The sequence below is a fragment of the Ambystoma mexicanum genome, chromosome 11 (assembly GCF_040938575.1).
Source record: "Ambystoma mexicanum isolate Mex_15411 chromosome 11, UKY_AmexF1_1, whole genome shotgun sequence".
NCBI lineage: Eukaryota > Metazoa > Chordata > Amphibia > Caudata > Ambystomatidae > Ambystoma > Ambystoma mexicanum.
In genome coordinates, this window is record NC_090934.1 from 174,212,182 (window position 1) to 174,235,698 (window position 23,517).

Below are 23,517 nucleotides of genomic sequence, written 5' to 3' on the forward strand. Positions count from 1 at the left end.
TCGCCTTCTTGAGGAACTGGACCTGGATGTCCTCGGTCTCACTGAGACATGGTTCACGGCCAGCTCTGTCACCAGCTTTGACACACTCCTACCCGACGGTTACAAGATCCTCTCTGTGCCCAGGCCCAACCGTGCAGGGGGGGGTGTGGCCCTTATCTTCCCTGAGTGGATTCCTGTCACTGTCACTCCTACGCAGACCTACTCCTCTTTTGAGTGTCTTGTCTGCCGACTCTCTCTCTCTCTTCTAGCCATTCCCTTACAGTGGCTACTATCTATCGGCCACCTGGTCAAATTTCCTCCTTCCTCTCTGAGTGGGCTGACCTCTCCTCCTCACTCCTGGCCTCAACCACTCAACTCCTCTTTCTTGGTGATTTCAACATCCACCTGGATGCCTCCTGCCCCCCCTCTGGACTCTTTCGTGACCTCTGCGACTCTCTCTCACTCTCTATTCTCCCGTCTGGGCCTACCCACTCTGCAGGGCGCACTCTTGATGCTCTTATCTCTTCTGACCTTCCCCTCTCCGTCCCTCTCTCCACTCCTCTCTCCTGGAGTGATCACTTTCTCCTATCCTCCCACCTCACCCTCCCCACCCCACAGGCAAAGCCACTCTCATCACTGCCACCCACCTTCTCGGTCATCCGACCCATGAAGCGCGTGTCAGTTGAGGCTTTCGCTGCCACCTTCTCGCCCCCTCCTCCCGCTTCGGCTGACTCCCACCCTGACACAGCCCTCTCCACGCTCCACTCTGCTATATCTGATACTCTTGATATCCTTGCCCCTGTCATGAGAATCCGCCTGAAGCCCAAAGCCAAATGCAACTCCTGGTATGACTCGGATCTCGTCACCCTAAAACGCAAGTGCAGGGTGGCAGAGAGGAAATGGCGTGCTTCATGTACATCCTCTGACAAACTGGGCTGCCGCCTGCTCCAAAGGCAATACCGTCTCTCCGTCCTCACCAAGAAAAGAGCCCTTCTCCAAGCCTGCATCTCTGCGGCATCTAACAACTCGGCCGAACTCTTTAAAATCTGCAAGGAGCTTGCCAACCCTGCTGCAGTCTCTACCTCTCCTGTCCCCTCCCAGGCCCTCTGCACTGCACTGGCCTCTCACTTCATCTCTAAAACTCAGGACATCCTGTCCTCACTCTCCTTCTATCACCTCCCTCCCTCTCTTCCTGGCTCTTCCTCTGGCCCTTCTGCAGCCACCCCTCCTCCCTCCTTCTCTGCCTTTCCCCTCTTTTCTGCTGATGAGGTTTCAAGACAAGTCCGATCTATGAAAGTCTCGTCTAAACAGGTTCACCCCTGCTCCTCCAAAACTATGAAGGACCACATCGACTCCCTGGCTCCTGCCTTGGCTGACTTTTGCAACCACTCCTTCACCTCTGGAGTCTTCCCATCCCCCCTTAAGCACTCCGACTGTCTGTCTGCTATCCAGGAATGGTGTGCCGCTAATTACCTCTGCCTTAATGCCAGTAAGACTGAGATTCTACTCATCGGCACACCCACTCCCTCCTTCCCTGCAGCTCTCTGGCCAGCCTCTCTTGGCCCACTTCCTGCTCCTACTTGCAAGGCAAAAAACCTCGGGTCATGTTCGACTCCACACTCTCCTTCTCTCCTCATATATCTGACGTCTCTAAGAAGTCACACTACCAGCTGCACCTCCTCAGAGGCATTCTTCCCTTCCTCTCCTTCCCCCAGAAGCTCACGGTCTCCAGAGCCCTGGTTCTCTCGAAGCTGGACTACTGTAACAGCCTCTATCTTAATCTGCCTGCCTCCACTCTCCGCCCTCTGCAACTCATCCTGAACAGGACTGCGAGAATTGTCCTTGGCCTCAAGCCCAGGGACCGTATCTCTCCAGGACTGAAATCTCTACACTGGCTCCCAGTGGCTGCGAGGATTAAGTTCAAAACCCTCTGCATTGTCCACAAGGCCTTCTGGGGCCTGGGGCCTAAATACCTTCAACTCTCTCTTCCTAAATATCTTCCTTCCCGAGCCCTTCGCTCATCTGTCTCCAACTCCCTCAGGGTCAGCCGCTTCTCGAAGCAACGAGCTGGGGGTCGATCTCTCTCTGCGGCAGGGGCCTCCCTCTGGAACAGCCTTCCTGCCTCCCTGAAACTTGAGGAGAACCATCTCCAGTTCCGGAAGCACCTCAAAACCTTCCTCTTTGCTTCTGCTTTCTTTCTCCCTCTCCCTTGCTAAATTCTTCACTGAAACTGCACTGAACCTGCACCTGGGTCACTCTCACCGACCTCGGTCCTTGGCCCAGCCACTCTCCACTTGCACTGCCTCCCTGGCAACCCCTGCACTGCAGGACTGTCTCTGTATCCCTACAGCCCCCCCACCCTTCCCTGCACTTGTCTGCACTTACCTTCCACTTTCCACCAGCTGGCCCTATTTATTTATCTTTTATTCTACTTCCCCCCCTCCCCTTCCCCTTGCACTTTTCCCTTCCCCCTACCCCTGCACTTGCGCGATCTGAATGACACCTGGCCTAGTAGGATCGTTGTCTGTCTTCCCCTTGTTCCTCCCTCTCCGCCTCCTCGCGCCTTGAAACACCTGTGTATAGGCGCGTTACAAATGCCATATCATATCATATCACGTCAGTTGAGTCACACGCATCAGGTTGCGTAAAAATGGGCGCATTATATCAGAAGCACCATCAAAGAGCATAATTAGCCTTAATCAGGAATCCGCCTCCAAACAAATGTCTCACCTGAGGATCATTTGAAAAGGAAAAGGGGGAAGATTCTGCCATGTGATGGAGAATGGTCTCCAAGGAAAGCCACGGTGGCCAGGAAGGTCAGAAGGGAAGAAGGGCAAGGGAAGCGGAGCTAGAGTGGAGTTAGCGGAGGTGGAGCTCATCATGGAACACATGGCATGCATTCTGGATGGAGAGCACCATGCACAATAGTTAGAGGTTTGCCAAACTCACCCTCAAAGAAGTCGAGTAGCGCTGGGGAGCGTGGAGCGTTAGGGGGTGTGGTGACAACAAACGGCTCTCAAGGACCAGCTGGCTGACCAACAGGTTATGCGTGATCATGTTACCGATTTTACCATGGCAGAATTATGCGCAGCAGAATTTTCGGAAAATTAAAATTTCGGATACCCTTATCCCCTCTATCCACCACCCCTATACCCCTTCAAAAATTACCCCCACCTACCTGCACTTACCTGCCTTCGGCTCCCTGCGTCCGACTTCTCCCTGCGAAGTCCGTTCCATATCCAAATTATGGGTGCGAACTGATCCCTCAGGGTCCCTTTCCTTTTTTTTCCTTTCTTTATTGTCCCCCGCTACCCCTGAAATCCCATAATGTCAAACAAGGGCCAAGGGGGACACCGCCCCAATCCCCCGTTCCCCTTATTCGACGTTTTAGTTTTTTTTACGGTGCAAATTCTACATTTTTTACCCTTCGGTTTAGTTTTTCTCTAAATGATGGGGTATTTGCGACCAGCAAGCCGATGCCAGTAGCAGATGGAGGTGGGGACACTCAGCCGAGAGCGAAATGTTACTCATAGCGGTGGCCGTTGCTGGGACGATCCACATGGTTGCAATAGCGGAGGTAGGGGGACCAAACAGGGCTCTGCGTTAGAACCATTTTTTCGAATCCCATAACATCGCATTCATTTTTTTCTTTTAAACTCATTTTGCAGCAATGTAGCACCCCCATCTACATTTTGGCAAAAACAGTTTTTAAAAAACTCATTGATATGGGATTCGAAAAAAATTAGCTTTGATGTTTTAGTACGATGCCCCAAACACAACCGCTCCAGAGCTAAGTTAGCATTTTCACAAGCTGCCTTCTGTGCACTTTGCCATCCTCTTTTGTGTGAGGATAGGATGCTGGAAAAGTGTCTAGTAACAGATCCGCTGGATCACATTCAGGGAGGCGTTGAATTAGGCTTCAAAGTTTTTCCCGAAGTGTTATTCGAAACAATGTTTTAACACACAAGAACACTTATTGGGGTCCACCTTTTCAGTGTGGAGGCTCATCCTTATTTTGGTACCATTTAATGGGTGACCTCAGAGGATAGGTTTCACAGAAGATTCCTCATAATGTACAGATCCGCCCACCCTTTACGTAGGATGTGCAGCACATTGAATGCGATAGGAGCCCGAACTGACCACATCTCCAATACCAGGAGGGAAGCTCACTGGCTTCCTGTTAAAGCCAGAATCATCTTTAAAACACTCTGTATTACCCACAAATGCCTCGCCAAGACCGCTCCCACCGACCTTAACAACGCCATTACCCATAACAAAATCACAAGAACATTGAGATCCAACAATAACACCCAACTCTTTGTCTCACGTTTCAAATTCACAAGGGCAGGGAGGATCAGTGTTCCAGTAATCGTACCTAAAATCTCTCCCCTTGCATACTATCCCACCAGAGGTTCAAGAAGACGTAAAAAAACCTGGGTTTTTAACAATACTAAATCAATGACAGGTATTCTTGTCTGACGAGCAACACAACCCATGGTATGCATGATGCATCTCACACTTACTTCCCCGACCTACCTGTCCCATAATTGTATCCGCGGTCTATACTTGCACTGTGAACAAATCTGTACTATTGTATCACCTTTGACCAGAGAATCAAGTGTCTAACCCACGACGTGCTTTCTATATGTAACCCTAATATATCTGCATGAAATGTAACCATTTTCTCACTGTAACCAGAGATTCAATCCTTCTGTAACCTACCCCGTGATACCACAGGGTTGGGCATATAACAAATGCAATAAATAAAATAAATAAATAAAAGCTGTGTGCCTGTAAGTGGCGTCCTTACCCTTACAGTGTACACAAATGGTCAAGATACAGACAGCATTGGTGTTGCAATGATGTGTGTGTCATATCTGCTCATGGATGCTGGGTGTGTGAGTTGCATGAATCTATGGCTACAGCCCTAAAGTGTTGTGGTTGGATGTGTAGGGGGATGGGGTGAGTGTTTATACTTCGAATTGCCTGCTTGAATTTGTAGTGGTACAGAGCGAGTGTACATTCACCTTAGTATTGCTACTGTCTGCAGACAATACATTTTGTTAGGGTATCCTTAACTCATTGTTTACCAAATGTTTTCTTTTCAATTTTATTTCAGTTTGTTGTGTCCCATAAATGTAGGCCATATGAGTGTGTTCTCATATAGGAGCATGGTGTGACTGGAATGTACCATATAAGTGTATGTTGTATACGTATATGGTGAATGCGTTCATTTGGTTTTTAGTATATGCCCTATTTGTTACATGAGTGTATGGTGTAGGATGCAATTGCATAGGGCATACAAGGGTGTGGGGTATGTCATGTGAGTGTATGGTGTTTGACCTATGAGTGTATTACCTGGGAAGCAGCCAGTTGCAAAGATATTCCAGGCTGCTATCCTCATCAATATCCGGGTTATAGCATGTTCTCGCATAGTGGGTACAATAAGGTCTCTCTTCCACTGTGTTGGCATGGTGTCACAGATAGCCTCAAGAGCACACCAACTCTCAAAAACAGTCCTAGGGTTTTTATTTTCAGACTAGTAACAGTGCTCGCTAAGGGCTGGTCCTCTCTCTAGTAAAGGCTGTCCCCTCCCTAATCCAGCTTTCCCTCAACCCCAGGACGGTAACAGGGGATGAATAACACCTAATATCTTAGAATCGGTCTGTCTGGTTGTGATGGCCTAGAAGCAAATGCCTTCGCTATCTAAACTACCTCTGGGAGCTATCTGGGTAGTCCCTGACCTATGTTCCCCAGTGCAGTTTTACGCAAGGGTTAGTGTCTTCCAGAAGCCCTGGTCTTTTCCGTTTGTGTCCTTCCACTCCCTATGCCTCTCTGACACTCTCTCTTTCCTCCTCATACTCTTCTTCCTACTACTCGACCGTCCAACTTTCCTTTCTCCCTCACACTTCCTCTTTTATCCCTCTGATTAACCTCTCTCTACTACCTTATGCCACCCTTCGATATTACTCTGTACTACTCTCTCTTCTCCACAACAATAGTACCAGCTCCACATTACCACGACTCTCCCGTATCCATATAAATAGTACTCTTGACACTACTACTACTATCCCCTCTCCCCACATATTACTCTTACTCCTATCACTTCTCCCACAGTCACCCTTCTTTCACTTCCTCAGTCACTTTCTCATTCACTCCCTACTATCTCTTTTTGCCCCACTCACTCACTTGCATGCACAACACTCAAAACCAAGTACCACTTTCTCCCACCAATTAATACCTCACGTTGCACACTCTTTCGTCACTTCTCCTGCTCTGGCCTTCCTCTGCCTAATCTCTTGGTTGTCCTTCTCCCTTGATCTCACCCGAATAACCCACATCTTCCTCTTTCCTGTGCCCCCTTTCCCCTCCATTGTCTCTTCCTCAGCTGGTTCCCCAGGACAACTGCTGTCTGTCCTTTTCACATGGGAGGTGTTACAGGCAAGAAAGCATACAAAATGGGTCTTAAGCCCCGCCCCTTTCTCATACACAGGTGTGCCTGCTTCAAGCAATGGTGACACGCTGCATTCAATCTTCCAATTTTTGTGAAGGCTTACTGACAGGTTTGAGATTCCTGTTTGAGAGAAGGGAACTGCTCTGTGTCTCCCTCTCAGGTGAGAGTAAACGCTATCTGTGCATGTGACCATTGTTTGCACTCTATACGCACTCGCTGGTCCTGGAGTTGTACTCAAGCAGGTTGCGTAGTGGCTGGACTTCATTAGGCGGCTGTGCAGTTTGCTCTGCGTCCCATCTGCTCTTTGCTCTCTTTCGCTCTGCATCTGGTGGCTCGCTGGGCTTTCCACCGCTAAGGCCGCTGGTACTTGAAGTCCTATGAAACGAGCAGGATGATATTGGGCAGTGCAGGTATGGAGTGATCGAGCGGGGTACTTATTTCAATCATGCAGACACATGTGGAAGGGATAGGGACTGGGGTCCTCTCAACTCCCACACCCCGCCTCTGGGTGAGAACTGGCTCTGGGAATCCCCATGGTAGATTTCCAACCCCAGACTGAGAGGGGTCCCCATCTTCTTGACAGGGTCAGGTCTCTGATGCTGTCATATGTCCAGTAATTCCTGGGGATGAATTACCTGCCAGGGGTGGGAATGATTGACAATTTTCCCCTGCATGTTCCTTCCCACTCCTTGTGATTGATGGAGCAGCATGATGACCCATAGTTCGGCCATTTTGGAAATGTATTCCTGTTGGAATGTGCCAGGCTTTTATATTATGGTATGTGCTCTCAATGGTGTGATTTGGTTGCTTGTGACCAGAACACTTTCCTGGACCACTTTCTCCACATACTTGGGCATTATTTGAAGTAAATATTTTGCTCAACATTTGTGAGTACTGTTGTTTGAACATTTCTGCTCGCTTTTGCTTGACACTTTCCTCTCCTCTGCTTATTTTGCCTGCTTTTTATACTTCATGCCCAATTTGCACCTTTCTTTCCTAATTTTGGGCATGTTATGTGCCCTTGCACACCTCATAGCGATCTGTTTTCCTATCTATCATCACAGCCTTGTCTTGCGCATTCTTTTTTTGGCCAAAAATGTAAAAAAAGTATTAAGTGGGATGACTTTGGTAATTCACAAAAGAGTCATTTCCCTTCTAGAATCATGATTTCCTTTATATTCCAGCTGTAATAGCAGCACACCTGTCTTTTTCCATAATATTCCTTTCATGGACCGATGTGATATGTTTCTTCCGTTCCATTGGTTCCCTTGAAGCCAACTAAGACTATCATTATGGGGCTGGCGGTAACCCTGCCGGTGCTACCGGCAGCTTGCCGCCGGACTCGTAAAGTTTTACCGGCGCGTGACTCCCGGTGCCACCAGGAGATTCCAAGTCTGGCGGCCCGGGAAGTCAGGTGCCGGTAAAAAGGAGTCCAATAGGACTCTATGGGAGTGGGGACAGAAGCACCAGCACCAACAGTGCTTCAGTAACCGGTCTGCCTACCATAGCTGCTGCGCCAAGCTGGATCAGACCTGTCGCGCACAGCGGCTCCGGCAGGCACTCATAGTTTGCCGGTCCGGAAACAAGGGTGCCGGTGAGCCCGCCCAACTCCCTCACCAATCCTCTGGGTAGGATCCGCACTGGCATACGCCCTGGTATGCCTCCTACCCCAGGTTGCAAAGTTCTCTGTTCCCAGATAGCAGGGCCAAGCACCTGGCCCTGTGCCACTGTTTATTGCCCCCGTCATTCAGGTCATGAGAAATATTTGTCTTCATAATCATTTTTGTCTTCATAATCAGGTGAGTGACTTTCTTTCTGCAAAGCCAATTTCTAGGAGCCTTCAGTTAATTGATGACCTGCCCAGTTATGTATGATGTAAGGCATGAATGAATCTGCCAGACATGCCATGATGGGGTATGTGCAGAAACCAAACAATGTGCACACCTCTATGGAACATGACCTGTAACCTAGTATCATGCTTATTTTACGCAGGGGGGCTTCGAGGGGCCACGATTGTGGATGCTTTGGATACCCTGTACATCATGGAATTGACAGAGGCATTTCAAGATGCAAAGGACTGGGTGGAGACCAGCCTCGACTTGAACGTGGTAAGTTGCAATCTTAATGGGCCCGCCATGAATACAATGTAAGAAAGGAATTGGATGGTACACTGTCAATTATTCAAATATTGTTGTTATTATTACCATTATTAGTAATAATAATGTGATTTAAAAGGATCTACGTAAACATTAAGGACTGTTAGTGCTGTGCATTTAAAATCACACACCTAAAAATAAAAACACACCAAGACATCACTGTAGCAATGAAAGCAGAACACACATACGTAGAATGCTTCATCACAGTGGGTTTCTAGGAGACTACGCAATAAGCATAATCCTGTTATTGCTAAGCAGAGCTAAAGGAAAAAAACTATAAATATCTTCTAAAAATACTGGGCACCATGTGGCATACAGATGATATTATTAGTCGCAGAGGAGGTTTGTTCCTTATAAAGCATATGCCTGAGTGCTTTATATCACACTTTGTATATGGTGCTTAATGTCGGATTCCTCCCACTTCTAAGAACTGCAAAAAAGGATTATTAATCATTTTTTGGGGGTATCTCCAATTATGAACCTCATTGGGATGAAAGGCTAAATCAAAATTTGAACATGCTGGTTGGACGCAATTGCAAGACAAGCGCATCTTGATGGGCTATTTTACCGGCTCACCTACCTCATTGTTATATTCAAGATCCGGCCACAAATGACTCTAACACTCTAGTGAACCGTTAAGGTATTTACTAAAGTTCAGGTACATCAAATACAGTTCTTGGAGTCAGGTAAGTAAAAGGGGACATAGGACACCCACCGGCATTCTCTCTCTCGGGGCTTACATCCTTGCAACTGACCAGCCTGGAACACCCTCATAGATAAACATTCTAAGCCCTGCATTCCATCTCAAGATTCTACTCAGTTGCACCAGATGTATGCAAAGTTAATCCCTACACTCCTATAGCCCAGGATTCCTCAGAAACATTCAATATCCTTTGGGCTCCTTGCATACAGTGCTATACATCTCCGTGAACTGTTTTTATGATAACCTATTTCTGTCATGATATTAATATTGTACATTTTCAGGCCCCGAGGCCTACGGGTATGTGGCGCAGAGTTATAAGAATTTTTAATAACTAAATAAATTAGCACGGAAAGCAAGAGGATTCTACAAATGTTTTCCTTATTTCTATTTTCACATATATAATACTTTTTTCTGAAGCATGATATGTATCTTGCCATTCTCTAGCGTTTGGCTTTTAATTATGGTTTAGTTCTTATATCAGCTATTCTGCATCGATGACTGATCTTTGTTTCCTTGTCCCTATTGTTAATTTTGGTATTTATTTTTAGGACCGTTACATTTGTACCCTATAAAATCTCAATAAAAGTATGCATTTAAACAAAATGACAGAATGCTGCTTGATGGCGCCACTCGCTGCTGTGCATGCCCACTCCGGCGAATCAGAAGGAGGACGCGGGCACTCTGAAGACATTTCCAACCAGATTTATTAAATAAGAAGGCCTATTTCTCCCTATAGCTATGGGGTGTTCCCTACCTATATAAATAACTAAGGTGCTCGTCACTTGTCTGGAAGTGTTCAAATCAAAACAAAGGGTCTCATTACAAGTCAGCCGGTCCGGAAACAATGGTGGCGGTAAATCCACTGCCTCCGTTGTTTCCAGACCTGCTGATTCCGAGTCCTGCAGGCAGGAGGTGTCACTCCCGCCAGGTCTGACCTGGCAGGAGTAACACCACCGGCCTGCCGGCTGACATGGAAACACCGGCTCTGTCATAGACAGAACCATTGTTTCCATGATCCCCATCCCCATGGAGTCCTGTGGGACTCCATGGGAATGGGGATTTACAGAATTCCGCCTCCAGAATTACCGGGTCGCCGGGGTTGTAATGCCCCGGTGATTCCGCAATCACGGAGGCGGAATGGTATTACGGGTCCGGCTGCAGCCTGCTGGTTTTTCCAGCATGGCTACCGCCGGACTCGTATTGAGGCCCAAAGTCTGCTGCCCAAATATTAATCCTGTCTGATCCTACCCCTATTCAAAACCAACTATGGCAAGGAGTATGACTCCCTTCTCCAGGTGAAGCAGAGTTCTGCTTTGCTTTAGAGCTCTTTCAGTATCTTATTTACAAATAGTGTTTAGCCACTTTCTGTAGCAGGGTTTGCAATTTTTGAATAAGGTCTTTGAGTCGTCCCTCTTCTTGTGGGATTACTTTCATAGGGTTTTTTCGTGAAGTTTGTTTGATACTTATATCTGCATGGTTTGGCCGGCTACGACCTTGTGTGGTATCTTCTGTTGGAGGAGTTATCTTTTCTTGGTTGTTACTGTTCACTTTTTTTCCCCTCCTAGCTTGTCCTGGTTATTATTTTATTTATTGTATTTGTAGTTAGTGCCCAGACCCGGAGGTATCACAGCGCTAGGTATTAGGTGTTTGAATCAGTTCCTTTGTTTGAACTACATAGTATTCTCTCTCTAACCGACTCCAGTTGCAGCTTCTGGGACACCAGGAGTTATTCTGCCCTTTCCAGGGTACTATTAGTCGACCTGTAGTGAACTTGTTCTCCGGGCTTCTCATAACCTTCTTTCTCTCCTCTGGATTGTTTAAATTCCCCAACTTTGTTTATGTTTTGGTCACTAATATTATGAGAAGCCTTCATTTCATAATATTCTCTCTACTGGGTTCCCTTTTGTATCCCTTAAATATTGAGATATTCTCCCCTCTTTCCACAGGGTTTTATCTGCTTATTGATAGTTTCATTCTCCGGTTTAACCAGTACGTTTCCTCTTATACTGTTACATCTCGGATTAATCAATTTGTAGTTCGAGTAAAAAAAATTCACTGGGACGAGTTCCCTCACTCATGTAACAATTCCCATTTGGCCTCTTGGTTCGGCTATTCTCCCCAATACCTCCCTTCTCATAGGGGAACATCGCCATCGCCTGCGGTCGATTGGGACCTTCCTTCTCACTTGTTTTTTGTTTCTTGCTTGGTTTCTCTATCGCCCTCTCCTTGCCGTCTTCTCACTTTCCCTTTGTTCGATGGTCCAGTGTTCCTCCTGGCAACTGGTGCTGCTTCGGATGTCTCAGCGGGTTGGTGTCGGCATAGTTGGTTGGGCCGCTAGATGACTATGACATAGTCATGGTCACGCCTCCCCCAACGGTTCTCGGCTTCTCACTGCCTCGGTTTCTCGCAGATTCGATAAGCTACGCTTGAGTTACACAGCCCGAGAACCTCCCCGGCTGCTGTATGATTCTCTCTCCGATCTCAACATCTCCTCTTCGTCACAGTGAAGTTGAGGCTTGTCCTTAAAGAGACAACTTCTTTTCTCTGATAATCATGGTACATGGTAAATATGTCTCCGGCCCAGTATTGGTTTTTATTGCTTTTAGGCATCTCAGATAATCCCATTTATGCCACCATGGGGAATGCGTTACAGAGTTTCTTAGAGGAACAGGAGCCCTTGTCCCCTAAGGTGGGGTCTCTCCCAGTCTGGTCCCACTTGCCTAGACCCTAGGGAGAGGCCTGCGGAGCGGGTTCACGCATGTCCCTCTCCTCAAAGGGGGAGGCTCCACCTTGGGGAGAAGGGATGAATTCCCTTGCTTCATCACACCACCCATTGAAGATGAGTTAGCAGAGACGTTTGGGATCCCCGTTGATGAGAGGAGAATGGATATACAGTAGTTGTGTCCAAAAATATAGAGAATCATCCACACAGAAGAGGCTTATTTACTCATTCAAGTTTTTATGTAGGTCTAGGTTCTACATGCCACTGTGGCAGCTTAATGGTGCTTAAGAGGCCGGGATAATGGAAGCTAGATAGGATGCATAAGTGAACAGCTGAGTCTCTAGGAATTTTTGGAAATCTGGATGGTTGGTGGTGGTGGAACCGGTCATTGCAGGAAGGCAGTTCCAGAGGGAAGCTCTAGGTTCAGAGGGCTAAGAGATGTGGGGTGCATGACTCATGATTAGCTGCAAGGAAGACACAAAGACGTTGAGTGATTACAAAGATAAGTCTGCGGGAGTGATGGAGTAAAACAAGGTTTTTAGCATTGGATCTGGTTAGTGAATTACCATTGATGAATGTGACAGCACTGGGACAAGGGATTAGACATACTCAATAACCAACGTTTGGCCTAGGGCCCTGCCAGCTGGTAATAATATATTTGCATATTTACAATTGGAGCATAGGAGTGAGGTTTAGAGGGATGGGATGGAAATGTGCTGGTTAACAGGAGGAGAGGGAGAAGACCCTTCGCTGGCCAGAAGGTGGATCTTGAATCTGGTTTTGAACTGTTCAATTAAAGTGAGATGGCTTTTATGTCCAGTGGGAGAACATTCAATAGGAGGGGGCAAGTATAGGGAAAGAATGGGATGAGGCAAGGGAGGTCCAGGGCTTAGAAGTTATGGAGAGAGGACGAGTGTAGAATATGGGAGGGGCAGAACATAGCGATGCAGTCCGCATTAAGGCTGTGAATGGCTTTGCATACAGGAAGCAGAAATGTAAAGAGCGATTTTGCATAGAGAGCCATCCAGAATGGTGGTGGTAGGACCCAGGCAAGTTGTAGAGGGTGTTGTGTGTGAGAAACCAGAAGGGGTCTCACCCGCTAGTCCCTGGAGATCTGTCATCCAGGTGGCCAGGACATGGCCATCACTTTTGGATCCAATTCCTGGGGGTGGACCAGTGTGGCAGTATTACCCTGGTGAGGGGTCTTCGGGGAGTGGGAGACCGGATGGTGAGATGCAGTGTCCCCTTCCCTGTAACACCTTTACCCCATCCTACCAGGTAAGATATTTGGGAAATCGATCCCCCCCTTTTTACAACACAAACACTTTTTCACAGACAGCTTGCAACGATAGAAAACAGACTAATACCCGAGCAGTATACCGGATGTGTCCCAATACAATGGTCAGGCAAGGCCAGACAATTACTGACCATCACACACACCTGACTTCCATTACACTTCCCCACACGGCTAAAAGGCAGAGTACGAGAGCACACTCTGAGCGAGGCAAAGCACACGAGGAAACGGTAGTTCCAATATGACAGTTTAACTCAAGGAGAAAGACGTCAATACAGAAGGGGATTGCAAGAAGGGAAGTTCCCTTGACCTTTTTCGACAAGCAACCATTACTTTCACAAAGCCCCCCGGAGACCAGGCTGAGGAATCCTGCATTGTGTGTCAGAGCTAGTATAGGCCCTCCCGTGTCGATAATCAAGGCGGGGAGAATCACCAGCTGCCATGGTACTGACCTTGGCTCCACCAAAGCAGCATCAGTGAAATCAACACAGCCGGTGAGTTGTGGAGACCGATACATGACTGGACTGTGTTGAAAGCAGCAACATTGTATGGCGAGCGCTGGAACGAACATTGTATGAAACGCGTGTAATGACCAACGCGAGTAAAGTTGAACTGCAGATGAGTGATTGAACTTTCAAACTAAGATACTATACCTTTGACAGAGTGATCCAGCAACGCATGGGTGCTCATTCGAAGGTCTCTATAAGGTATCCAGCTGAGAGGAAGTGAAAAAGTGGTAAAGGATTGTGAATCGAAGTGGCCCTGCAACGGGTCAAGCAAAATCCTTCGCAGACTCGTAGGTGTTCGATGCTGATACAGTAAAGAAAGTTGATGGCAAAGTAGATGAAGTTGGTCCGAGCCCAGCAGAGGGAGACCAATGGAAGATTTTGTGTCAAAGTGGATCTGAGCCCGGCAGAGGAGGATCCAGGGTGAACCATGAGTCACCAGAGAAATAATCCTGAGAACAGTGTGTTAAAGTGGATCCAAGCCCGGCGGAGGGCGATCCGAGGTGAATAGTAAATCACCTAAGAAAAGTACATATATGTAAAATACATAAAGGAAAGGAACTTTATTGTTTGTGGCATCAGGCCCTCTGAAAGAAGAGACTTTGAATGGCAAAGAGACTTTGGTGCAGACGGCCATGATGTTAAAGTTATTAACTGCACCATCATGCTAAAGAAGCCAAATCCCGTGCTAAGCTCGAGTGTGCCGCATTGTGCCATGCTGAAAATGTGGGAAAGGGAAGCCAACAGTTTTAATACCCTGACATATCATTTCTTGAACACTGTTCTGTTGCATAACATTATTTCCCACACTATTTGTATTTGGAGGTAAGGATTGGCAATAGATTTATTAGTATAGGCCCCTTTATTTTCACAAGACACCACTAGGACTGCGTTATTATGTTTTGATGGTCGTAGCTTGCTCCCATTTTTAGATTTAGGATTAGTTAGGCGTTTTCCAAACCCAATTGATTGTTCAATAAACACCCTTGAACTGCGGTCACTTGAGTCTGTCTTACTGTTGATACCATACCCTCCTTACAGTGTGAGTAGCAATGCTAAAGACTTTTTTGATGGGAGAGCAATAATGGAGGAGTAGAACAAGGTTAAGTACAAGCAGCAATCCAATTTTCCTGAGCACAAGAGTAGTGATGAGGCTTTTGTCCAAGAGGTCTGAATCTCTTGGTATTGAGCAGGTTGACTCTAGCAGCCCTGGCAGTAGCTGTGATGAACTGTTGGAGTTTGAAGCCACTGTCAAACATTACTCTAAGGTTTCAGGCCTTGGGTGAGGGAGAGGAGGTGTCCAGAAGAGAGAATGAGGTGGTTGGCAATGTGAGAGTCAGGTTTGCATCAGAGGCCAGTAGCAAAATTAATTCTATTTTGGAAGAGTTTAGCGTCGGGCAGCTAAAGCTATCTAATGACTGATGATTGTGAGGCAACTGGTAATGTGATGAGAGATGTCAGGATTGAGGAAAGGAGAAAAAATGTCAGTAGAGGTGGTCAGCTTGGACCATGATCTTTGATATGATAAGTCATCTATAACGAGCCTATACACAAGTGTTTCTAGGCGCGACAAGTCAAGGGAGGGAAGACAGAGGGAGGACAATACAAACAATCTCACTAGGCCTTGTGACATTCAGATTGTGCAAGTGTGACAGTGCCAAAGTGCAGGATGGAGGGAAAGGGGGAAATGCCAGGGAGAGGGAGAGGAAAGGGAAGTGCGATCATGCAGCAATGTTTGAGCAAGTGCAACCAGGGCAGCGTGGCTCTGGGAAAATGCAGGGGAGACTGATCATGGAGGAGCCCGATACCCGTTGTGCGTAGAGGGTAGCCAGGCATCCAGTCATTGCAGCAGACAGTTAGATCAGCAGTCAAGGGTTGAGAGAGAAAGCAGAGGAGAATAGGAAGGTCTTGAACTGCATCCAGAACTTCAGGTGTTCCGGTTCAAGTTTGAGAGGGGCAGGGAGGCCATTTCAGAGGGAGGCACCTGCAGAAGAGGGAGATCTATCCCCCACTCCCTGCCTACTGAAGCGACCGTCGGAGGTTTTTGGAAGAGAAAGTTGGATGGATTGTGGGCCTAATACCCAGAAAGCCTTCTGGATGATGGAAAGGGTCTTGAACTTTATCCTTGCAGCCACGGGGAGCCAGTGGAGAGATTTCAGTACTGGAGAGATATGGTCGGTGGGCTTGAGGCCAAAGATAAGTCTAGCAGTCCTGTTCTGGATTAGTTGCACTGGGAGGAGAGTTGAGGAAGGAAGATTGAGAAAGAAGATGTAGTCCAGCCTAGAGAGAACCAGGGCTCTGGAGACGGTGAGCTTCTGGGGGAAGTGAGAAAAGGAAGAGTACCTCTGAGGAGGTGCAGCTGGTAATGGGACTTCTTTGCGAGGTCCACGATGTGAGGGGCGTAGGAGATGGTGGAGTCGAAGATCACACTAAGGTTTTTGCCTCACAGGAAGGTGAACGAAGACGGCCAGAGGAGGGCAGACAGAGTGAGAGTGGGAAAGCTGGAGCAGGAGTCCCAATGAGAAGGATCTCTGTCTTACTGGCATTACGGCAGAGATCGTTGGAGGCACACCAATCCTGAATCGCGGATAGACAGTCAGGAATGATAGAGAGAGAGAGAGAGAGAGAGTGAGAGAAGAGAAGGCTGAGGGGAGCCTGAAAGAGAGCTGGGTGTCATCCGCGTAACACTGAAAGTTTAAGGAGAAAGTAAAGATCAGATGGGCCGAAGGGGCCAAGTAGACATTTAAGAGCCAGGGAGAGAGTTTAGAGACCTGGGGGACACCACATGTTGAGAAGGAGGTGGTGGAGAGAAGAGACCCAAGTTGGACCTGGAAGGGCCGGTCGGAGAGGAAGGAGGCCAACCACTCCAAGGCCTGATCCATGATGCCTAGGTTCTCACAGAGTCAATTGATCAGCATGGTGTGGTCGACAGTGTCGATGGCAGAGGAAAGGTCAAAGAGGATGAGGACAGAAGGGAGGATGGAGCCACGATTAGAGATCAGCTCTTCACCGGTATTCAGGAGAGAAGGTTCCATGCCGCCGGCTGTTCTGAAGCCAAACTGATGGTCATGGAGAAAACCAATAGATTTAGTATGGAGAGTAAGCTTGGAGATGGTCAGTTTTTCCAGGAGTTTGCCCGGGACAGGAGTGATAGAGATCGGGCGATAGTTTGCCGGACAGGTAGGATCAGCAGAAGGCTTTTTGAGGAGGGGGTGCTCAGGGTAGTGCCTGTGGAGAGAGGGGAAAGATCCAGTGGCAAAAGAGTGATTGCAGAAATTGTCCAAGGCAGGAGCAAGGGTGTCAATGTGGTCCTTGATGGTTCTAGAGGAGCAGGGGAGCACCTGTTTGGATGACACTTTCATAGATTGGATATTTCTAGAAACCTCGTCAGGTGTTGTCGGGGAGAAAGAGGAGAATAAGAGGGCCGAATAACAGAGAAGGTCGTTGGCAGTGCTGGTGTGGGCTTGGTCTGAGGGACAGAGAGTTTCAGATGAAAAGAAAGCAGGAAGTGGTCAGTCCAAGAGAGAAAAGTGGAGTGAGCGTTCGAGAGGGGGATGGCTGAGGAGATTAGAATGTCCATGGTGTGTCTGGATGAGTGTCGGACCAGAGGGTGGAATGGATAGAGTGAGAGTGTGTTGCAGAGGTTGCAGAAGAGTCTAGAGGAGGGGTTAGAAGCATCCAGGTGAATGTTGAGTTCTCTGAGTAGGAGGTGAGATGTAGAGGCAAGGAGAGAAGAGGAGAGGTCATCCCTCTCTGAGCGGAATAGGGCAACGTGGCCAGGTGACCTGTAGTTGGTGGCAACAGTTAGAGAGAGGCTGGGAGAGATAGAGAGCCTGCAGACCAGGCATTCAAAGGAGGAGTAGGCCTGCGTAGGAATCACAGAAACAGGGATCCACTGTGGATGATCAGAGCTACTCCCTCTCCTGATCGGTTGGATCCGGGCTCAGAGAGAATCTTGTAGTAATTGGGGAGGAGAGTGTCCAAACTCATGACAGAGCTGGCCGTGAACCAAGTCTCGGTGAAAGTGAAGTCATCCAGGTCAACGTCTTCGAGGAGGTAGCAGATCTCAGAGGACTTTTTGACAGCAGAGCGAGAGTTAAGAGTAGTGACGTGGAGCTGGTTGCTGGGTAGGGTACAATCTTGAAGTACAACCATTGGAGGAGGGGAAGGGGCTCGATAGTGGGCAGAGAAGGTAGCATGAGGTGGCATAGGGGCCAGATAGGAGGAGGAAGGTGCCAGAGAGGTGCTGGGAGGAGCAGAGTCAAGGGTGAGGTGTACTTAGAGCCACAAGCTCCAGACTTCCGTCTTTGAACTACTGTCCAATTACAGGGGGGCTATGATACACCACTCCACAGATTAATCTATTGGGGCCATTTCCACATCTGGCTCTTTACATACACACACAGACATGCACAGAAGTGTAACTAACGTTTGGGATGCAAAAGAATGCTTTTGCTCTCCTGCAGATGAAGTGCAACGTTTTGACATGTTCAAGATAACAATGTGACTACCTTTCCAACTTCATAAATATGCTGGAGGCTGCTATCTCAGTTTGGCTTCACAGATATGTCTGGCAAATCCTGGCACTATGTAAAAATATCACCATCAAGAACACCTACAGCAATAACATTGACATGCAATAATGCCTGAATTTTCCCATTCAAGCATGTTAATCACAGCCATAAATCTCCTCCCACGTATTTGAAAATTGGGCTAATGTCTCCCTCTATTGACCTCATTACTCTTAAAGAAACGTGGATTTCTCCCTCCGACTCTGCAGCCCTTGCTGCCCTTCGTGACCCTGCGTACACCATCACCTACTCTCCCCGCCCATCTGGTGGGGTGGTAGTGCAGGACTGTTCGCATCTTCCAAACTTCTGAGCTCTCCTACTCCTCTATCTCCCACTAGTTCTCTTACTTTGGAATACACTATCTCCACAATAGCTGCTTCTTATGGCATTCGTATCATAGTTCTCTATCGGCCGCCTGGTCCCGCCGGTCAATGTATTGACCACCTCTCCCAACTAATTGTCTTCCTTCCTCCACATCATCACCTCATTGTCACTGGTGACTTTAACCTCCCCTCTCTCCACTCCTCTATCCACTGACTTTAGCTCTCTTCTACTTAACCACTAGCTCTCTTCTGTCCGCTCTCTGCCCACCCATTCAAATGGTAACTCACTTGACCTTATTCTCATCTCCTCTCAACTCTCCACCTTTAATATCTCCACCACTACTTCTCCCTCTGATCATTCCACCATCTTTGCCTCACTTGCCACTCCTACTTCCGCCCCACTCTCCATCTACCACTTGCATTACCAACTACAGGTTTCCCTCCTCCAAGTGCCCTATCTCCCTCTGCCCTGCACCACTCTCTCTTCTCCAATGCAAAATTCACTGTTCCATCCACTGATAAAGCCATCATTAACTTTAACGCTGCTCTTAACACTCCCTTCTCCTCTCACTTCCCTCTTACTACATTCACTGCTAATTCCTCTCCTACATGCCCTTGGATTACACCTACCATTCGCACCCTGAAAACAATGATGAGGAAAAATATTTGCAGTTCGCAAAGATCTAGATACCTCGACTCAGCCAAAAAGGACTTCTACCTCTCTCTCATTTTGTCTTAATCCTCTCAATATAGGAGCATCCAAAAAATGTTTCAACTCAATTCTCTCACCTCCTAAACCTTCCTCCATCTCCTCTACTCGTTCTACTAACAATCTAGCTCTCTATTCCCCCACCTGCTCACATTTCTCCACCACCTTTACCCTCCTCTCTTGGAACAATGTCTCCCTTTGCCCCCACTAATCCTGATAAGATTATTGACCTTCTCCCCAGGGCTAACCCTTCATGAGCCCCCTCCGACCCTCTATCCCCAGCCATAGAGAAACACATAATTCCTTGTGTTGCTCCATATCTTACTTCCTTCTTCAACTCCCCTCTTGACAGTGCCACTGTTCTATCCTCCTCCAAGTTGGCCACTGTTATCCCTATCCTTAAGAAGTCTGACCTAGATCCTGCCAACCTTTGAACTGTCTCTATTTTACCTCACTATTCCAAAATCCTAGAGTGTGTAGTTAGCAACAGGCTCACTGAGTTCATTGACACACACAACCTCCGAGATCCTCTTCAGTCTGGCTTCCGACCTATGAACTTTACTGATCAGCTCTCCTCAATCCCAGCAACTACATCTCTTCCGCTCCTGATGCTAACCGTTCCTCCGTTTTATTCTTCCCTACCTTTCTGCTGCATTTGATACTGTCAACCATTCTGGCTTTCCCTCAACACTATCTCTCCTAGGGAGGCAAAGCCCTCGCTTAGTTCATATCTCGCCCCAGACACTTCCAGGTGTCCTGGGACAGCCTTGCCTCCCCATTCAGCCCCTTACTGCTGCTGTTTCCCAAGTGCCAACCCTGGGTCCACTTCTCTTCACTCTCTATACCTCTGCTCCTGGTGCCTTGATCACCTCCTATGGCTTCTCCTATCAGCTGTGGTCAACCATTTCTTACTGGCTTTCCACCAGCAAATATTGGATGGCATCTTGCATGCTCATGTTCAAATGCACTAAGACTGAAGTTCTCTACTTTCCATCCAAACAGACTATCTCTTCCTCTCCCCCTCTCCTATTCTTCTCTCCTGACTAGCTCCTCTACTCTGCTTCTGCTTGCAACCTTGGTGTCGTCTTCGACCCATCTCACAACATCTCGCTCTTCATCTCCCAATCTGACACTGCACCCAGACTTAATCTCCTCAGCATTGGAAAAATAACATCTCCCCTTCCCTTCAACACTGATAAGTACCGCTCTCCGCTTTAGTTCTCACTCAATCTGACTACTGTGCTAGTCTACTCTATGGCCTTCCCAACTATGTTTTTTCACCTCTCGACAATGTCCTCAACTTTGCTGCCTGTACACTGTTCAACCTTTCCTGTTTCACCTCCACCTCCCCAGCCCGCCGTCAGTTTGGCTGGTTATCTGAGACAGAGAGCAAATTATAAACTCATCATCATCTTCAAAACTATACATTGACTTTTCCTACCCTACCTATTGGCCCATTTCACTCCCTACTCTCCCCCCTCGCTCCCCACGATAAGCCTTGGTTCACCTCCTTGCCACCTCTCGTGCCCTGTGCTCTCCCTTTCATTTCCACTCTCTTCCTCTCATCGCTCGATTTACTATGGAAGGCTCTTTCTCTTGCACCCGCGCTACACCCACCCTCTGTATTTAAATCCAACCTTCTAACGCTCCTCCTTTGTGAAAAACCACTTATATAGCATTCTGTGCCACCACATCTCCCTGTTCTCCTTTCGCCCTACCTCTCTGACAGCCCCATGGAAGTTTACCCTCACACCTTCATCTTAAAACTTAGCACTTCCTCCACTATCCAATTCCTATATCATGCTCGACTGTCCTTGTCCCTGGTTCATGTTTCTACCTCCCTCCGCATCATTTGGTCTTATACCAACATCCTCTCACCATTGTTAAGGACACCGGTCCTCTGCTCTATAAATCAATGTTAAAAGGTTTTGTAAGCATTTTTGTGGCAAAAAGGTCTTGTTTTCCCTGTAATTTTCATTAAATAAAATAAAAAATAGTAATTCAGATTTATCGTATTTAAGGTTAGCGGTGAATGGTAGTCTTTCTTAAAAGGCGGCTTGGTGATGTTTTCCCCCAGGGGCTTTTATTGCCATGAGGATATTATGGATGCCAGCGTTTTTCTGAAATAATGTTCCCTGGATTCTGTGAATCCTCATTTGAAAACACTTAAGGTAGTTGGTAGAATTGAATGGATGGGGGAGGGGCAGTAGTTGGTCAAGGAGATTGAGGAGTAACAGAGGTTGGGCTGTGTAACGGCACATCTGAAATTAAAGCTTAGTATTGTATGGGGAAATGCAGACTTTAAATACTGCTAACTATATGCCAGAGTGGGCAGGAAGAGTACACGCGAGCTGGAGTACCGCACTAATACGCATGCAGGTTTTCAGAACGGGTTAGTATTGCAACAAATGATTGACATTTTATTATGCTGTCACTTGCAGATTCCGTCCTATTTGAAGGCTCCAAGTATGTTGAATGGTTTCCATGGTGACCAGTAATGTTAGAGCGGATTTGCATGCAGCCTTTGTGCATATTGTAAACCTAAAACATGGCATAACTTGCAGCCTTCCGCTCCTCTATCCACTTTCCTGGACTGCCAACGGATGCTGGACTGTCCTTAGGCACTCTTTTATGTTATTGTCACCTGCACTTACTCGCCGCACTCCCCACCATGGCACTTCCCCTGTTGCCCCCTCCCTCGCACTTAGTGGATCCGACGTTCCAAGGCTTTGAAGAGCGAAGATATAGAATCGTGGCACGAGCGATGAGGCCAATCCCGAAGGGAGCCTTAGCCACAGCATCTTATTCGTGACACAGAAAACCATCTCGGAAATCAACGCTCCACCCATAGTGCTATATCTTGGCTGTGCGTCCACGAAGGAGAAGGAGAAATATGGCCCTACAAGCTGAGATGGACTATGGGATTTATTTCAGGATTTAATGTTAAGGTGCCAGACGGGATGTATGATGAACATGAAATATAAGCAACTCTGCATTCACCTTTTCATACAGCTACCAAGGGTTCCATGTGATAATGTCCCTGCAAAAATGTCTCCATGCAAGAATGGCGCAGTTTTTCTGCGGAGACATTATTATAAAGAACATGCCGGGCACACCACTGCACCCCCTGACATTTTTTTTTTTTAAACTGATCGGGAGACACTCCCGCAAACCATTTACCTCATATATTGTCAGCATATATAATGTCGCCTATGCAGTTTCCATGCGACTATATGTATGGCGACATTATATATGGGGACAATATTACCTGATACCCCTACCAAGGGTGGCCTTGGGACAGGGCCTCCCGGGTGGCCACCCGGAGCGCCATTAGCCCGCCACCACGCCAGCTCAGGGGTGTCTTTCAAGGTCTCCCCGAGCTAGCGTGGTGAGAGAAGGCGCGGCGGGCGCCCTATTGAAATTAAATGCGCTCCTCTCTCAGTAGCATGGGCGCATTTAATGACAACAGGGAACTGATGCTTTCGCATCAGAGCCTTTTGAAAAATGTGCTCCCGCCGCATGACCAAGGGTGTGCATGGAGGGAAGGAAGCACAATTTTTGTTTTGCCACCCAGGGCGCTGTTGCTGCCAAGGCCGGCCCTGACAGCTACTATACTACTGTACTATACTTCGCTCTGTCACTTTAGACATCTGACTTGGCATTCCAAAATGATATGCTTAAGATTTGCCGCGGAGGAATAAAAAAGACTACCCACAATTTGGCATTCAAACTTCAAGGGCTCCCTAAACACATCTCGGCAAAATGCACAACCAGGCTTCCACTAAGTCTATAGATTTCACGCCCTGGCTGCGGGGCGGACATGGGGTTTAACGGCCCGCCAGCCCAAGCTTTGGTAGGCCGAGTGAAGCGAGGTTGCAGTTTTGAAGGATTGCTTGTTGGTGTGTAGGGTATAAAAAGGAGTGATGCAGGGCAGGGGCACCAGATTGTTCCCCATGGAAGGGGTGGGGCAAGATATTCTTGTAGGCTGGGCAGGATCCAGGTGAAATCGGAGCTAGGCAGGAACCAATATCCTGAAGAAGTTTTGACACAGATGGCACAGAAATCTCGAGACCCTTCAAGGATTTTTTATTTTTTATTTG

General features: G+C 47.6%; 1 protein-coding gene across 3 annotated transcripts in view; it reads left to right on the forward strand.

Annotated features, from left to right (window-relative positions):
• MAN1C1 (mannosidase alpha class 1C member 1) overlaps positions 1–23,517 on the forward strand; it is a 321,546-nt gene that overhangs the window by 129,290 nt on the left and 168,739 nt on the right. For all 3 annotated transcript variants that reach the window (XM_069622732.1, XM_069622733.1, XM_069622734.1), the window contains one exon: positions 8,426–8,541. In XM_069622732.1, coding sequence (XP_069478833.1) covers positions 8,426–8,541 — 116 coding nt within the window. The remainder of the gene's footprint in view (positions 1–8,425; positions 8,542–23,517) is intronic.